This window comes from Arachis stenosperma, chromosome 9 (assembly GCF_014773155.1).
Source record: "Arachis stenosperma cultivar V10309 chromosome 9, arast.V10309.gnm1.PFL2, whole genome shotgun sequence".
NCBI classification, from domain to species: Eukaryota; Viridiplantae; Streptophyta; class Magnoliopsida; order Fabales; family Fabaceae; genus Arachis; species Arachis stenosperma.
In genome coordinates, this window is record NC_080385.1 from 13,354,961 (window position 1) to 13,374,445 (window position 19,485).

The 19,485-nt window shown below is 35.2% G+C and overlaps 2 protein-coding genes across 2 annotated transcripts; both read left to right on the forward strand.

Annotated features, from left to right (window-relative positions):
* Positions 1–4,105: 4,105 nt before the first annotated feature.
* LOC130951670 (probable chlorophyll(ide) b reductase NYC1, chloroplastic) lies at positions 4,106–8,416 on the forward strand. The gene is made up of 10 exons (XM_057880367.1): positions 4,106–4,612; positions 4,716–4,794; positions 4,941–5,076; positions 5,252–5,326; positions 5,464–5,659; positions 6,201–6,269; positions 6,367–6,506; positions 6,619–6,741; positions 7,075–7,267; positions 7,784–8,416. The coding sequence occupies exons 1-10, from the start codon at positions 4,259–4,261 to the stop codon at positions 7,967–7,969; spliced, it is 1,551 nt and encodes a 516-aa protein (XP_057736350.1). The 5' UTR covers positions 4,106–4,258; the 3' UTR covers positions 7,970–8,416.
* A 3,570-nt stretch (positions 8,417–11,986) lies between these two features.
* On the forward strand, positions 11,987–13,170 carry LOC130949094 (protein FAR1-RELATED SEQUENCE 5-like). The gene is made up of 2 exons (XM_057877918.1): positions 11,987–12,486; positions 12,567–13,170. The coding sequence occupies exons 1-2, from the start codon at positions 11,987–11,989 to the stop codon at positions 13,168–13,170; spliced, it is 1,104 nt and encodes a 367-aa protein (XP_057733901.1).
* The last annotated feature ends 6,315 nt before the right edge of the window (positions 13,171–19,485 follow it).

Below are 19,485 nucleotides of genomic sequence, written 5' to 3' on the forward strand. Positions count from 1 at the left end.
GTGGGCTGTAGCATGTTGTCGCTGAGCTTCATCTTTTGAAACGTGGAGTAAAACAGGACGTCGGCACTGCTTCCGGGATCTAGGAGTACTTTTTTGACTAATAGATCTCCTAGTTGAAGGGTGATTACCACAGGGTCGTCCAAATTTTGTATGTTGGAGTTGAAGTCAGCATGTGTGAAAGTGACTTCTGGTTGTGGATTAGAGATCGTTGCATCTTGCTTTGTTCCGTCTACCGAGCATATTGCTCGGAATGATCTTTTTCTTGCCGAGTTTGAGTATCCTCCACTTGCGTATCCTCCTGAAATACAATTGATTATACCTCGTGGCCTCTCATATTGGCTTGAAGATGCCCTTTCTTTTCCTCGGTGTTGTTCTGAGAGGTCGTGTGTTGTGGAACTTGAGCCGCGCTTTTGGATGTGACCACCAATGTATTTGTCAAGGTGCCCTTGTCTGGCTAGTCGTTCTAAAAGATCTTTGGCGACCACGCAATCATCGGTGTTGTGGCCGTGTTTCTGGTGGAAAGTGCAATATTTTGATTTGTCCACATTCTTTGCATCCTGATATGTGCCGGCTTTCCTCGGCGGTTTGATTAGTTTGGAGTTCAAGATTTCCTTGATGATGTCTTCCCTCTTGGTGTTAAACTGCGTATAAGAATCAAATCGGGGTGTTAGTTTAAAACCTTTTTTAAGGGACGAGCTCTTATCTTCTTCGCGGAAGTGCGATTTGTCAGATTTCCGAGCTTGTCTGAGCTCCTCGATGTCAATTTGTCCTTTTGCTTTTTCGCGAAATTCTGTGAGAGTCTTCGGCTTTGCCACCGCGATCGTCTCCTGGAACTTCCCGGGTCGGAGGCCGCTTTTAATTGCGTGCAGATGGACCTCGGGATGGAGGTCTGGTATGCTGATTGCGACCTTGGTAAAGCGAGTCATATAATCCTTTAAGCTTTCGTTTGGCCCTTGCTTGATAGTGTTCAGATAATCGGAGTCGTGCAAATATATTGCGGATCCGGCGAAATGTTCTTCAAATAACTTCGCCAACTGATGGAAGCGTGAAATGGAACCTGCAGGCAAAGCACACAACCAATCAAGTGCAGGACCGTCTAAATAATTTGGAAAACAACGACATAAGACTGTATCTGATGCACCGTTGACGATCATTATTGATCGGAATTTCTTTATGAACCTCTTTGGTAATTCGAAGTTCATCACTTCCTCTGTAAAAGGGCCTACGGAGTCCTCGAACTCTTCTTTTTTGTCTTCGGATTGTTGCTCTTCGTGCTGAGCGGTTTCTGAAACGTGAGTTGGTTGGGAATGATGCTCCTCGTCTTCTTCCCGATGAGCATCGTTATGTTCAATCCGAACATGATTTAGTTCGGCAATTTGAGCAGCCATTATTTGGTTCTCGTCAGCCATTCGTTGATTGGCTTGTTGTAGCTCAGCTACCATTCGCATGAGTTCGGACAGTGAAGGAGGTGGTACGTCAGCCATGGATGCAGGTGGAAATGGTGAGACCAAAAGAAAGAATACGATTTCCTCGGCCCCACGGTGGGCGCCAATTGATCTTGCCTGGGAATTTGGTCGGCTTCTATTCCTCGGGGTCAGCCGAGTTATACGCTGCAAGGCCGAATGTCCACCTCCGAATATCCGAGCTTCTTATCTTCGTTGTAGATGTGGGTGTGCGAACAATGCAGAGAGGGCGGAGTGTACCTGCGAATAGGGGTGTGCATGGGCCGGGTGAAACCGGGTTTGATGTGACCCAGACCCGGCCCGAAATATGTACCGGGTCCATTTATGAGACCCGAACCCGACCCTAGACCCGATGAAACCTATACCATTTCGGGCCACAACTATACCGGGTGAAAACCGGGCCGTTAACATTATATTACCTTGATACTTTCTTGTAAGTTAGCATGTAAAAATATCCAAATTTCCAAGACTCCAACCATTATTTGACATGGTAAAATTCACTTAGAAAAATATAACAAGAACCAACTCTTCTCTAAAATTAAAGCATAACCATAATCAATACTAATATTGCCTAATAACACCAAATATTTAAATCAATATAAATAACACAATATTATGCATTAGTCTAAAGTCTTGTGCATTTTAAATATAAAACATTAACTTATAGTCTTATATATAATGACTAATAACACAAAATATTAAGGTTTACAATACTTAAATTCCACATAATAATAGTCATCATCCATCACTAATAATACAAAATATTTATTGTGTATGGTGACCGGGCCACCGGGCCGATTTCGGGTGACCCGAGCTATGGCCCGGACCCGACCCGAAATAATGACCGGGTCTATTTTTGAGACCCTAACCCGGCCCTAGACCCGATGAAATCACACCAAATTAGCCCCTAAAGTGTTCGGGACCGGGCCGGGTCTTCGGGCCGGGCCGGGCCATGCACACCCCTACCTGCGAAGGCACTCCAATGCTTAAGTCAGTATAGTATTTTTCTCAGAAAGATCTTTTTTAAAAAGATATTTTACCTTTCTTTTATAGATGTATATATTAGTCCGTTATGATATAAAATCGGTTCTGTAACCGACTTTATCTTACCGTTCGGGATGTCGGTTATGATGATATTAACATCGCCGAGTTATAGCTCATAAAAGTCGAGCAATAACGGCAGGTGGCGAGTTATGGTGATGGCCAGCAACGGTTATGAGGCCGAGTTATAGCTCGTATTAATGGTAACCATATCAATTATTATTATTATTATTATTATAAAAAGTGTAAACGTAGTAAAATTGTTATAATTTTACATGGAAAAAAAATACTTATATATTTATCATATTAAATAATTAATTGATATTAATTATAATAAAAAGTTATTTCTATAAATATATCAAAATATAAAACATTCTTTTGTTTCTGCTTCTACAAAAGTATTCTTGTTGACTACAGAAACAAACGAGCAATATATATCATCCTCCTTGCCAACTTAAGATTTTTTTGTTTTAAAGAAACTTAAGAACTGAATTCATATGCATTCCCCCACCCAAATATTCGTCTGTATTAATTAAGACAATATTTTAAGCTTAGCCTTTTTCAGCACTATACTACTATTACAGTTAAGAGACTTCTCTTATAATTATGAATTTTAAAGGACATTTGGTTTGTATTTTTATTTTTTATTTTTTATTCTTAATATTTTTTTTACATTTTATAAAAATAATAAAAATAAAAATTATAAAATTTAAAAAATAAAAAATATTAAAAAAATACAAATCACCATAAATTTTTTTTTTGTTTTGAAGGGACACCCTAGTTATATCCACAATTGCATTTTAATGCGGGAAAATATACCTACCCAACCAAATTTGCTTACCACCACATATACATAATATTGAAGTATAATCTGCATCATTCATTCTTTTTTATTTTCTCCCCATTTTTCTTCTTCCTTCTCCACAGGCAATGGCTATATTCATTGGCTATCATTCAATTACCTGTTAGAAAAAGCAATGAAAAAATAATTTAAAAAGCGTAATCAGTAATTGTTTTATTTTTCATAATTTTTTAAAATATATAGAAATAAATGTTATGTTATGTCATGATAATAACATGGCTGCAACTTGTAAAAATGTAAACAGTAACACACACTTCAAATCTAAACAACATTTAACGTTACGTTCACGTTAATAATGGTGGCAAATTTTGTTTCCATTAAAAGAGTTTCCCTATGTTTTTATTTTGCTGAGTTCACGCAAAAATTTATAAATAATATTTTAATCAAGAAAAACAAAAAGATTAACATTAACATTTCAAATAAGTACTCTCTAGTTAGGACTAAATCGAAACTAGAACTTTCAACATTGTCTTTTACCTGTAATCATAATCCAAATCTTGTTCCAGCTCTAGTTCGAAGGTAGAGGTGGGAAAAAGTAAAACTGAAAAAGTGAGGTGGACACAGACCCACATTGCCACGTGTCAACCAATCCAATGAAGATGAGGTTTCTGTAACGTGTGGTCATCACACTCAACTCAGTTCCTTCTTACGTTTGTACATGTCCCACTTGAATCGGTGGTTTCTTTCCCTTGAGATATTTTCTCTCTTTTCATATACTCTAGCCACAAAATTACAAAAACATTGTTTTCATTTTTCACCAACAATGGATAACAATAAATAAACCTGAACGAAGCCACTCAAAATTCAACAGTTTTTCTTATTTTTTCAGTATTCACCAAACTTGTTCTATTGTGGTTTGTTCCATGAACTTTGGATCTGCTGAATTCTAACTATGGCTACAGTTATGAAGATCCATGTTTTTCCAGAGAGTTTCAGCAACCAACACAGAACAAGGTTTCATAGGAGCAGCTCCTCAAGTTCTTCACTTGGGGTGCTTGGTTTTGGGCATAATTGTGAAGGGCTTTATGTGAAGCAACAGTGCAGGGCGTTTAGGACTGAAGATGGGGGTGATTTGAAGGACAAAAAGATTAGAAATTTGAAGAAAAATGATGAATTGAAAGACAAAAGGGTAGGTGGGTTTTGGAACTCACTCAGGTCTATTCTATTGAGGAATTTCATGATGGGTTCCAAATCAGATGATGAGTATCGCCAAGCTGTCGTCAAGGTTGAGGAAGTGCTATCATCAGTAAGTTGTTTTTTTTTTTTTAAATAAATATAGTCATCTTATTAGTTATTACTATTCAAAATTGCCCCCTTTTTTCTTATTTCTGTCTTGTGTTGTATTCAAGATTGCCATACAAATTGGAAGGTATATTGTGACTATGATGAGCACTGGGGTCATCCTTGCAATTGGATTTCAGATGTCAGGTTGGCCCTCATACAACTTCAGTTTCCCAATTGAAAAATGTGTAATGGAAATCTATTTGCTCTAAGAGATTAATTTCTAGTTACATTGTAAGCACATAGAAATTAATTCCTTGCTCTAATATGCATTTGTTATTATATTTGTGAAGGTGGAGATAGTCAATTGGATGCACTTATATGGTATAGCTGGCTTGGAGGAATTATCATTGGGACAATGATTGGTGCTAACATGGTTTTGGAGGAGCATTGTCGTGCTGGTCCACGTAATGTTGTAATAACTGGCAGGTATATACATTAACTTATTGGTATTTGATTCCCATAATTGTTTATGTTCAATGAAATTGTGCAGACTTATGTTAGTAGTAGTTAGAAGTTACTTTAATGATATTAAAATACAATTATCTTTTGTTTTTGTATGACATTGCTTTATTTGTTGCTTGTTCTGAATGATTTGTTACAGCACAAGGGGGTTGGGGAAAGCCCTGGCTCGCGAATTCCTTCTTTCTGGAGACCGAGTCGTCGTTACCTCTCGCAGGTGATATTCTCTATTAGGGGAACTGTTTGGTTTTCTTAAGAGATCAGAGTACTATATTTAATGTTTGGTTAGTTTTGATGTACTACGTTTTACTCACACCATGCTATTGCTTCGGTGCATGCATTTGGTGAAGGCAGCCCTGAGTCTGTGCAAGAAACTGTTAAAGAGCTGGAGGAAAACCTAAAGGAAGGCATTTCCAATGCATTTGGTTCGTCTCTGACGAAACTTTCTCATGCAAAAGTGGTAGGCATTGCTTGTGATGTCTGCGAGCCGGAAGATGTGCAAAGATTGGCAAACTTTGCTGTAAATCAGCTTGGACATATTGATATTTGGGTAAGTGTTGTGGCTATTCTCGATTTCTCGCCGTTGAGAATCTTGAGTTTTATGAATAAGCACTATAGAGATTAAATTATAGTAATGTATTGATAGGGAACTATAATATTGTTTGATCCATGTACTTGGATCTGCCAAGCAGGATAAGGCTAAGTTGTTGTTTGTTTTTTAATTATTATTTTGGGATTATACTGTCTAACCATTTATTTATACAAAAAGTATGACTATGAAAGAAAACTTGTATCCCTTACTTTATTTGAGAATGTGTCATATTTCATACTTTATATAGGCTTTACAATTTAGTATTTGGAATAGAGATGAGAATTGTGATATTTACATTCAGTAATGTGATGATGGTATGCCTTGAATGGATATTTATATATCTGAGTTGGCTTTGGCTTTGCTTGCACTCTATCATCTCTTCTGTGAAATTTAAGTTCCTCATTGATAAACATCTAAGCATTCCTTATATAATTGATAATGCAATTTCTATGTTTTCGCTTCTAATCTTTTGGATTTTGTCATTCAAACTCTTCAACAGATAAACAATGCCGGAACAAATAAAGGGTTTAGACCACTGCTTCAATTTAGTGATGAAGACATTAAGCAGGTAATTATTGATGACTAGTTCCTTATAAATTTTGTTAAAATCAAATTTGGACAAGCTTAATACTCATCCATTCTTGGTATGTTTCTAATAATTATAGATTGTCTCAACAAATTTGGTTGGATCCATACTTTGCACTCGAGAAGCCATGCGTATTATGAGAAACCAAAACAGGGCAGGGCACATATTTAACATGGACGGTGCCGGTTCCGGTGGTTCCAGCACACCTCTGACAGCTGTGTGAGTAATTCTCTGGAAGTAGTTTCTAGAAAACATATGTTCCTGTAAAGTCATGATCGATGGTGTTGCCAATGATGCTTACAATTTGTTGTCCCTTACAATTAATGTGCAGATATGGTTCTACAAAATGCGGTCTTAGGCAACTTCAAGGATCATTGTTGAAGGAATGTAAGCGATCCAAAGTAGGTGTTCATACAGCATCTCCAGGCATGGTTCTTACAGATTTGCTTTTAAGGTATGTCTTTTGTTACAAGCCTATTATCGTGGAATTGTAATCTTGCTTGGATTTATTTCCGAATCCTGTGAATTTGGAAAGTTCCATCATATTTTTCTTTCGGCGGCCGCGGCTCTACGCATGCAGATATTTTCATGTGAAGATAACTGAAAACCGTTAGATAGTTTGACATGTTTGACTAAATTGTTTAATATAATACGAGTCAACTTCTTGTGAGGAGTCACCTTTTCTTCATCTTTGCCAAAGGCGATTCTGTCATTCTCCAAGAATTGATAATTTCCTTGTATTTTGAATGAGTATTGCTTAATTGTCCAAACTTCGGCTTGTGCGCAGTGGCTCGACTGTCCAAAACAGGCAAATGTTTAACATCATCTGCGAGCTTCCGGAAACCGTTGCAAGAACGTTAGTTCCACGGATGCGTGTCATTAAGGGAACAGGCAAAGCCATCAATTACTTGACACCTCCAAGAATTTTACTTGCTTTGGTAACTGCATGGTTACGGCGAGGTCGCTGGTTCGATGACGAGGTAAGGGTGATTCTCTATTGATCTGTTATGTTGTGTTATACCAATATTATTCATTTCTTCTTGTACTACAAGTAATTTATAAAAGAATCAGATCTTGCAATACTTCCAAACATAATAGTCCTAAAATTTCATTGAAACTACTCCCTCAGTTTCAAAATACAACAAAAACAACAACAACAAAGTCTTGTCCCACTAAGTGGGGTCGGCTACATGAATCAAACGACGCCATTGTGCTCTGTCATGTATCATGTCTACAGAGAGACCGTTTACATGTAGATCTCGTTTGACCACCTCATGGCCCTCAGTTTCAAAATATTTTTGCTTTTTTGGTTCTTTTGAAACATTAATATATCTAGATTCTAGATACATTAATGTTTCAATGAACAAAAAAAAAAGTGAAAGCTAGAGTTATTTTGAAACGAAGAGAGTATTTGCTAATGTTAGTCAATTGAATTTTCTCTTGATAGCTAATATTTTGAGCAAGGACTTACACTGCAGCCTATTCTTACATTTCAGGGTAGAGCACTGTATGCGGCCGAGGCCGATCGGCTTCGGAACTGGGCCGAAAATCGTGCACGGTTCTCATTCACCGACGCAATGGAAATGTACACGGAGAACACGTGGCTATCGGTGTTCTCGCTCTCGGTCGTTTGCGCCTTCATAATCCTTTCCAGCACGGGTAACAACATGCCTGGAACATGACGAGGTTGTTTGGGTGCTCCATTTGACAAAGTGCATATAAGCTTGTCTAGTAGAGGTGCCAAATTGGTTCCTGAAATCACCAAGAGACAACAACATAAAATGATTCTACACAATAACATAAAACAAGGTGGATCTGTCTTTTTTCCACCATGTCCACCTAAATTGTCTTCAACCATTTAGCTTAGACATTTTGTTCTACCATGTTATAAGTTGCTAAATATAAATGTCTTGTCTGAGCTTTGTGTATAGGCTGCATTATTGCATTCAAGTTGAGCATTCTCTATTGAGATGCTTATTATAGTATGTATAGCTTTCTTTTATATTGTAGACTCTAGTGAAAGGATCTAATCTTTTATCTCCAATATATTTATTTCAACATTATATATCTATTAAGGGAGCTTTACTTTGAAAGTTTTGTTGAACATAGGTCAGTCATCATATTATAAAGTTTACTATTTTTGCTTTGTATCAATTCTGTTTATGGAAGAAAAATAAATGAGTAATATTTCCCTCGAGTATTCCTACACTTGATTCTAATATTTAAAGTCAAAATCTCTTGGTAAGAGACTACGTCTTTTTCTTCATTAAACTAAACACTTGTTCCTTCTTTCTTCTTCTTTTAGGTGCAATTTGTTGAATAACTAATGAAACTATTTGAAATATTTATTTGTAAATCATTTTATTTAAATATTTGACTTCATAATTAAAATCTTTATACGAAAGTTGATAAGGCGTCATAAATAATTTGAAATGACTAAATAGATTTTTTTTAAGAAAACATTTAAAATTTTTAAATTTTTTATACAGTTTAATATATTAAAACTATATAAAAAAAAGTTGTTTTTTGTGCTCTTCTTCTTAATCTTGTTTACATCAAGGCCTTACTAATAAAATTAAACCAAATTTTAAAGAATTCATCTAATTGTTGTGTGTGGGTGTTTGTGCATTGTGTAGCGTAAGGGTGTTGTGGTACTGTAATACTTCCAATTAGGAATTGTCCATTCCATTTGAACAAACAAAAAAGTTCATCTAATATTCACCAAACTGAAAAAAGAAAGAGAGCACATACTTTTTTTTCATGTACTCTGCACAATAAAGCACTTGCTCTGCTCAAATCATGTGTACCCATGCATCAATAGTATATACTTGCATTTTTGGTATGTTTTATTTTTCATCTTCTTTACATATTGTATAGCATGGTCTTTTTTTTTTTTTTTTTATCAAAGCTTGTTTATTGTTGGAATTCAATTATTCATTGTAATTTGATTTTGAATTTCAATCACTTTGCATATTCTGAATTGTTGCTCTAGTTTTGTGCGTCTAATTTTATAGGTCATCCATATTTGTTTGTTTACGCCTTAAGAGAGATGAGTGTTCAAGTAAGCAAATTTGAAATAAAAACTTACTTGACTAAGAGTTTGAAGTTGAGGATTGTGAATTTCCATTCAGCTTAAATGGTGGAATGTTGAAGGGATTACAGGGATAAATAAGAAAAGCTCAGGTATGTTATATCAACGGATCATAATCAAGATATTTCCATAAAGCCAAATTGAAGTTTGAAGAAAATTAACTCCGGAATTCCTTTGGAGGCTCCAATGAATATTGATCAGTAGGTTTTTAAGTTTTCCTAAGACCAGATCTATGGTTAGAAATCACGGACGTACTAGACATTTTACTACCATTACACTTGAATTGGATCCGATGTACTCAAATAATTATAACTGACTGGGCACGGGATTCGGTGGTCCAGAAACTTTTGGACCACTTAGTGGTCCAAGTAGAAAACATGTTTTTAGAGTTTTTTTATCAATTGTTATGTAGTCCTTTAACTAATTTTAATTACAAATTAATCCCATATATTTTATTTAATTATAAAAATAGTTTTTTATTTTATAAATTATTATTTTATCAATTATCAATTATATTTATTAACAATCAAATACAAAAATAACAACCAATTATATCCTCCATTCATCCTAATAATTCCAATTGATTAAAAAATTAATTTTGATCTCGTTACGTTCGTCCATGGCTTCCAAATCGTGTTTCCTTGAAATTCAATCGATTGGTTTTTCAAAACAATCGATTGAATGATAACTCAATCGATTGTTTTACACTATATCACAAAACAATCGATTGAAAGTTGTAAGGTAGAATAGTAAAAAGCTTAAACCAATCGATTGTTTATACTTTCCAATCGAATGAATGCCTCAAAACAATCGATTGTTGTTGTTACTCAATCGATTGAGTTCACAAAAACAACATGGATTTACCAAATACAATCGATTGGAAAGTGATGACATTGAAGTTTTAGCCAAATTCAATCGATTGGTAATGTAATCCAATCGATTGGAAGGTGATGAAGTTGAATGTTTTGCCAATTTCAATCGATTGGTAATAGTACCCAATCGATTGAAATGTGATCTGCGACTATTTCAATATTGTTATCTTTTTAGAAATTATCTTATTATTCATCTATCTTATCTTTAAAATTCTATCTTCAATTTTTTCTGTTTTATTTTTATGTAGATAAACTAATCTTATCTTTTTCTTAATATTAACATTATAAATTGGTGAATAATCCATCACTAATTATTCAATCACACCATTGAAATCGTGTATCATTTTCTTTGATTATAAAAAATTTAATTGTTTTTCTTTGGAACATCCATCTACTCAATATCCAATTTTTTTTTTTAATTTTCATCCGTCTATTTAATATCCACTATTTCTTCATCGTTAATCACCGTTGCAGCAATCAGCAAAGGTCCAATCAAGTTTTTCATTGTAGTGTTCAAAAAATAAACCATCGTTTTGATTACAAAATCGAGGTCAGTGAATAGAATCTCTAATTTTGCAATTATTCTGCTCGATCCTTTATTCGTGAAATTGATTGTGTAAGAAAAAAAATTTAAAAATATCTTTTATTAATGCATAGAAATTGAGAAATACTAAAAAGTAAATAGATGTTATTATTTTTTATTATTAATTAATTAGCTAACAATCAGCGACGGACCTAGAGGGGGTGAGTAGTGGCCCGGACACCCCAAAATTTTAAGAAACTATACTTATCTATAACAATTTATATTAGGAATACAAAGAGTTAGGTGTCGATTATTTTTTTCCTATTTTACCCCTATTTTACCCCATGACAGAATGATGTAACTGCTCGTTAAGATATTCTTATTGGATGTAAATTATTGTTACAAATATTTTTATTAAGATATTTAGAAGGAATAAAATAGAATAGTTCAATAAGGATTAATTTTAAAAAAAATAAATTTACACTAATAATTTTTCTCTTCAAATTATTAACGTACTTTTCTAATATACTCTAAGTACCTACACAATATATAATATCAATTAGCGTTCAAATTTAGGTTCCAATATTATTATTAACGAGAGAAGTTTATTAATTTTTTAAAAAAATACATACAATAAGTTTTGTATCAATATCATGATTCATTTTAAAAAATAATATTTATTCATCTAAGTTATAGAGTGTCTTGAAAAATCATATTTAAATAAGTATTCTATTTTTTAACTATTTTATATTTTTAGATTAAAAACTTTGTATTTTTTTTAAGTTTTATTTTAATTGTCTTATTCAAAACTATTAATATGAAATTTTATTTTATAGGATAAATAAAAAAATGAGATTTTTTTAATAAATTAAATTATTGACAGACTTACTTATTATAAAAGAAGTTAAGTATATTTCTTGATTATAAGAATACATATAATTCACTTTTGATTGTAATCACAAGAAATATAAATTTATCCAATTTTTTAAAATTTACATTAATTATTAAAATTATAACATAATGAATGTACTCCTATACACATTTTTTCTTATTTTTGTACTTTATTTTAATTTTGTTAAACAAAAAAGTTTAAATATTATTTACTTTTAATTTTTAACTTTTACCACAAATAGAAATATATGACTTTGTGTGTATTAAATATTTTTTTTCATTGGACATTTTTAAGATGTTAGGTATATTTACAGACACTAAGATGAATGAGCAATACCAGGAGGACGATGACTTTAACCAACAAGAAGAGCTAGTAAGTGACCAAGATATGATGGATGGACAGAATGAATTCGAACAAGATTTCAGAGATGAATTTACCGAGGGAGCGTTTTTTTCTGAATCTGATATGTTAGATTATATCCTTGAAGCCCCTTATGCGGTTGACTCCGTGCAAGACATTACATCTTTGAAATTTAGTGAGAATGTTGCGGAGGAAATTGGCAAATACCACTTTTCTACTTTGCATCTTGCATTTGACTTTTATATGAAGTACTCAAAGTCGAAGGGCTTTAGTGCAAGGAAGAGCAAGACCTTCAAGAATAGTAGTGGCGAGATTTACAGACAAATGTTTGTATGCCATAGGCAAGGATTCAGGATGGAGAAATATTACACGATGGAAAAAAGGAAGAAGGAGCCTAGATTGGAAACAAGAACTGGATGTGAAGCCCGAATGGATGTTAAATTTGTACCAGAAAGTGGAAGGTGGGCATATTTTATTTCTCTGACGAACACAACCCATGATCTATTGGATACACAATTCATGCTATGTTGCCTGCCCACAGAAAAATGTCAGAAGTAGATATTATGCAAATGATGAACATGCTAAAGTCAGGGATCAGCACCTCACAGATATTTGGTCTTCTAGCTAGTCAAGCAGGCGGGTACAAATTTGTTGGCTATGGTCCCAGAGATATGTACAATGAGATTGCTCGGCAAAGGCATCAAATTCCTGGTGATGCAGCACGAGTGTTGAAGAAGTTGGAGGATATGCGGTTGAAGGATCCACAATTATATTTCAAGGCATGTCACGATTCAAGAGGTTTGTTACGTAATTTGTTCTGGTCTGATGGGATTAGCCAACTAGACTACCGACTCTTCGGGGATGTTATTGCTTTTGATGCTACATACAAGAATAACAAGTATAGTTGTCCATTAGTAATATTCAGCGGGGTTAACCACCACAATCAAACAATTGTTTTTGCTGCTGCGTTAATTGCGGATGAAACTACTGATACATATATTTGGCTCCTGCGTCAGCTCATGTTTGCAATGAGGGGCAAGACCCCGACCTCAATCATAACTGATGGGGCCATGGCGATTAGGAATGCAGTGAGAGATGTATTTCCCGAAGTCAGACATAGATTATGCGCTTGGCACCTTATTTGAAATGCAACTAGCAATGTTGGAAATCCATTGTTTACATCTAAATTTAGAAAAATCATGACAGGAGACTACGAGATTCCCGTGTTTAAGCGTAAGTGGGTTCATCTTATTGAAGAATTTGGCATTGAGGATAAGCCGTGGGTGATCAACATGTACAAAGAGAAGCATATGTGGGCTACTGCATATCTAAGAGGAAAATTCTTTGCTGGCTTTAGAACTACATCAAGATGTGAAGGTTTACACTCAGTAGTGAGAAGGTATGTGGGGTCGCGGTATGATTTGACAAGTTTTGTAGAGCATTTTCAAAGGTGTGTAGCACACATGCGCTTTAACGAATTTAATGCTGATTATGAATCTACACGTGGGGTGCCCGTCATGCAAACTTGTATAGAGCTGCTAGAGAGATATGCTGCTGAGTTATACACTCATGAGATATTTCTTTTCTTTCGGCCATTTCTCTCCAAAGTTGGATCAATGCGGGTTCTAAACATAGATAATACCGATGATTGCATAAAGTACATTGTGTGTAAGCATGGGAGGCCCGATTTTACGTGGACCGTTGATTTTCGTCAAGAAGAAATGATCTTCATGTGTACCTGTTTACGAATGGAGTCATTTGGTATTCCCTGCGAACATATTGTGAAAGTAATGGTTGACAGAGACATCCGTGAGATTCCCCGGTCATTGGTATTGGATAGATGGACAAAAAAGGTTAATCAGCACTCAATGATCCAAGTGGGTTCACCAGGGATGCTGTTGTTATTAGTCGTCAAAGTGCTTTGGTGGAATTTCTAAACAACTGGTGCTGTTGCTGCTAAAGTACCAGAGAGATATGAAGAGACACGTGATTTATTATGGGATTGTACTCATCTTACAAGGCTGCAGACGAAGGAGATAATCAACCTCATCAGGTGTAGCTAGAAGTAGCAATCGTATGTGCATCCAACCATTGGAGGCTCAGGACAACCATCTAAGAAGAAGAAGCGGCAACGTTGTAGTGTTTGTCAAATGGAAGGACATAAGAAGACAACATGTCCTTGGCAAAAGGACATTGACAACAACGTTATAGAAAATGAAGCTATCGGTTCGGACGATGGCGACAGTGTACCGAAGCGACGGCTGAGTTAGATAGTGATAGTTTCAACCTCCATAAACTTTAATGTTTTGGGTAGAAAATCAGTTCCGTGTTTGTATCTTTCTTTTCACTATATTAATGAGATTTATAATTCTTCCAATAGTGCTTATGCTTTCTAGGTGTATAACCGTTGGAGATAAAACCGGTGGATAACCGTTAATTCGGATGAGAACCGGTTGGTTGGGTCGAACCGGTTGAACTGTGAGCCGCTATAAAAATGATCCGGACAAATGTTAAAACCATCAATTTAAAAAACCGGTCGAACCGGTGGTTAACCGGTGAACCGGATGAACCGCCCGGTTTAGTAACGGTTTTTAGTTTGAAAGTAAAAGAGCAAAACGGCATCGTTTTATCTCTTATAAAAAAAAAAAGAAAAGAAAGGCTAGCTATACTAAATGCCACGGCAACCCACCAGACCCAATTCCCTTCCTCCCAATTCCCTCACTACCTAACCCTAGCACAGCAAACACCGTCGCCATCGTCAGCCCCCATCCCGCCGGCTCGTCGTGAAACCCCACCAGCCAACCGCCGCGAATCTCTTCTCCTTCTCACCGTCTCTGTGCTCCTCGTGAAGCCCGCCTATGTGATCATCGTCGTCGGCAGTGACAGAGGGTGCCATCGTTGGCCTTGATCTCGTCGCCGTCCTGGACGTCTCTGCTTGGCTTCTATCTCTTCAAGCTCGCTCTCTCTCCCTCTCCGGTCTCACCCTGTCTCACGCGAAATGCGAACGTCTCTGCTCGCGTGTCCTCCTTGCCGTCACCTCCGTTTAACTGCTCGGGCATCACCTCCTCTTAGACGTCTCTGTTGCTCGGTTGTCTTGTCTTATCCAGTGAGCTCTCCTCCGGTGCTTCTTTAGTACTTTTTTATTTGAAATTAATTATGATTAATATATACTTCTGAGTTAATTATTCTTGTTAATTTGTATGGTTTTTGATAATCCTTTTTTAGTTAAATTTTTAAAATAATTTTGTTGATTGTTGATGATAATTGTTAATTCTGGTTTAATTAGTTGTTTTCTGAGTTAATTTTTTTCGTTGTTCATTGTTGTTAACAGAGCTGGATTATTGTTTTTGTTTTGTTCTGACCTCTAGTTAATTATTGTTGATTGTTGGTAATTTCCTGAGTTATTTTTGTGTTATTTTTTCTAATTCCGAGTTAATTTACTAGTTGTTGGCTTGTTGCCTTGTTGCCAAGTGAAATTAGTTAAACTTAAAAAAACTTGGCTTGTTAGATTGATTCTGATTTCTGAGCTTTGTTTTGTTATACTGATTCTGATTTTTGATGTTGTTGGTTCCGGATTTTTTCTAATTCTTCTAACTCTAAGTTGTTGATGATACTTTGCTGGGAATAAATGTGTCAATATGCAATTGAGATATTTGTGTTCTTCAACTGGATTTATCTCTGATTTGATATTGGAAGAAGAGTTTTCAATGGTTGATCTTGTTATGAATGAATGATCTTGTTTTAAATTGAAGATAAGTGTGTGTTCAATTGTTCAAGTCCATTGTTGGTCCAAACCCTGTAACATAACTTTGCTAGGAACAAATGATCTTATTTTCAATGGATGCTGATTGCTTCTGTGGTTTGTTTGTTACAGACAGTACAAAAGGCTCTTCCACAATTTGATGTCCACTCAAAATCTGCTTTTCAGTTTTTATTTTTTATTTTTAATGCTAAATATAATATTCTGGATTCTGGATTTCTGAATGTTACACCAAATTTTGTAATATGGATTATCTTTATGATGGGAACAATGGAATACTTAATGATGATTATGATTATTAATGAGTAATGTCTTTATTTAGTTGAAAACCTGTTTAATTTTTTAATGCTATATTCAATTTTTGATTGTATATTGAATTTTTTTTAATTTTACCGTATATTTAATTAAACCGGTTGGACCTCGGTTGGACCATTGAACCAGCTACTTGACCGGTTCAATGACCGGTTCGATTCTCGCAACCTTGAAAAAATATGAAACCAAAAAAAAAGGGACGAAGCAAAATCAAAAAGCAAGATGTCTAAATGAAGCATTTTTTATGGTATGCACACACAAACTCTATTATTATGGATAATTTAAGGTTTGAGTAGAACAAAAATTTGTTTTCATTTTTTCTACTTTAGTTTCTTTTCATAATTTTAGAAACAAGAAGTAACAAAATAATATTATTTTCTTAATAAGTAAGAGAAAATCGTCATTGTTTTATTTTGCTTTATTTATTTACAAATTTATCACTTATAGTGTTGTACCTTGTACGTGTAATAAAAATCTATTGCATATAACTACTTCAGAACCACTTATTAAAACAGTTTGAAATAATGTTTGTATGGGATGGTTGTTGAAATAATAAACGGAAATGACATTACTTCATTATAAAAATATGTGTTTTTAAAATAAATTAAACTAAATATCCATACGGTGCATAGAAATAGAGCAAAAGTAGTAGTAGCATCAAACATACCTAGGACTCTCAAAAGTGAAATGACACAATGAACAATAATACCGGGGACTCTCAAAAGTGAAATGACACATTTCATCATACAGTGAAGATAACACCTAGATTTTGTCCTACATTTTTTTTAACTCAACAATATTAACTCCCATTCAATCATCAATGGAGATCATAGGATGATGTGGAGTTCTAGATAACAATTTCTTCATGGTCCAGGCCTTGGGATGATGCCCCTTGGGTTTGTGATGCCCAGATTAGTGCATAGACTATCAATTGCTTCTCCTTGACGATTGATAGCTTCCGTTTGCCTGTCTTGACGTTGCCTCATATCAGCAAATTGCTCCTCCATATATACTTTCATGCTTCGCAATTCATCCATCAAATCTTGCATTGTTGGCGAAGGAGGGGGTGGTGGTGGGGGTGTCTGTGTTTGTGCTTGCACCTGGTCTTGTGGTTGTCCTTGAGCCTGAGGTTGTTGGGCATCCGGATCTCTTCCCATCTGTCTTAGAGTGCTGTCATCAATCTTGGCTACATTAGTCAAGACAACACTTTTCTCTTCAGTCAAGTCAATTTCAAGCCATTTGAAAATCTTGGTCCAATGGCAAGCATATCCTAAATCAACACTTGATTTTCCTTTCTTCATCTCAAGCATATGATGAACCATAAAATAAGGCCAGTTTATCTCCTTTCCAGTCACCATAGCCCAAAGCACTAAAATATCTTCGTTAAACAAGATTCCATGATTATGTTTTCTTGGAATCAACATGTATGAAAACAAATACATCAATATACGCTGCTCAATCCCCAACCCACTGCAACTTATATTACCTCTAGCATCCATGTGTGGATTCTCATATTGTAAACTCTGCAAACCAACTAATCTGTTGTATTCTCCCCATTCCTCATCTGCCACAATACCTCCAGTAAATTTTGCCCCATGATAACCTAGACTCTATTGTTCAGCTAGTTCTTGCAAAGTAACTCTATAATGTTGTTTCCCTAAATCAAACTCAATCAGCGGCATTACCTCACCCTCTTCATCAGGTTCAGGAACAACATAATTTAAAGTACTATAAACAGCCCTAACCAAGTACGGGTAATAATCATCCCTAGTTTGTACAAAATCAATTAAGTGCTGTGTTTGCAATGCATTCAACACCAAATTAAAACGTCTATCCTGAAGGAACTCGGCTGTTATGTACCTGGGAGGAATAATTGCCCTGGACTCGAACTTCTCCACATAGTTGTTCAATGCCCTGCGAGACGGCAGCCACCTTGCCATGTAATGGGATGAAGCAATTAGTCTGGCGGGGGCAGAGCTTTCTCCCTCAACCCTGGCTCTTTTGGCGTTCTTATTTCTGGCCATTATGGGGATACTGGTTTTGTGGGTTTTGTAGGGATTTTGATGAGGGTTGGAATTATGTATGTGGTTGGGAGTGGATGTGGGTGAGAATGGAGAAGAAGAAGACACAAGCTTTCTGGATTTTAGATAGAGGAGAGAGATGCAGAAATGGGGTTCGAACGTTTAAAAGGGGGAGTGGGTGTGAATACTGAGGGTTATCTGCTTTAATACATAGCACGTTTCAAATTTCAATCGATTGGATTACATTACCAATCGATTGAATTTGGCAAAAAGTTCAATGTCATCACTTTTTAATCGATTGGATTGCATTACCAATCGATTGAATTTGGAAAAAATTCAAAGTCATCACATTTCAATCGATTGAAATTGGCAAAATATTCAACTTCATCACCTTCCAATCGATTGGATTACATTACCAATCGATTGAATTTGGCTAAAACTCCAATGTCATCACTTTCCAATCGATTGTATTTGGCAAATCCATGTTGTTTTCGTGAACTCAATCGATTGAGTAACAACAACAATCGATTATTTTGAGGCATTCATTCGATTGGAAAGTATAAACAAGCGATTGGTTTAAGTTTTTTACCATTCTACCTTACAACTTTCAAACGATTGTTTTATGATATAGTGTAAACCAATCGATTGAGTTATCATTCAATCGATTGTTTTGAAAAACCAATTGATTGAATTTCAAGGAAACACGATTTGGAAGCCATGGACGAACGTAACGAGATCAAAGTTAATTTTTTAATCAATTGGAATTATTAGGATGAATGGAGGATATAATTGGTTGTTATTTTTGTATTTGATTGTTAATAAATATAATAGATAATTGATAAAATAATAATTTATAAAATAAAAAACTATTTTTATAATTAAATAAAATATATGGGTTAATTTGTAATTAAAATCAGTTCAAGGACTACATAGCAATTGATAAAAAAACTCTAAAAACATGTTTTCTACTTGGACCACTAAGTGGTCCAAAGGTTCTTGGACCACCGAATCCTGAGCCAACTGACTATAACATTCTATAAAGTTGATTCAACATGAGATTACTAGAACTTGAGTCATGAGATCAGATATGGATGATACTTTCTTTAAATTGGTAGACACACTTTAGGATAGATGTCAGATTTAGGAAAGATTCATGGAATTGGGTCCTAGTTTGGGCTGAGTGCATAGAAATTTAGTTTTTTTTTTTGACTTAAAAGAAAATAAACAAAAATTAAGAACGAGAAAAAAAACAAGAAACTGCTTAAAAAAGGTAGTCTCGATGAATACTACTCTCAAATTCTTTCCAAGGCAACGGAAGCTCCACTTGGGGAGAAAGGGTCCTCATTGCGGTCTTTGCCATGATGTCT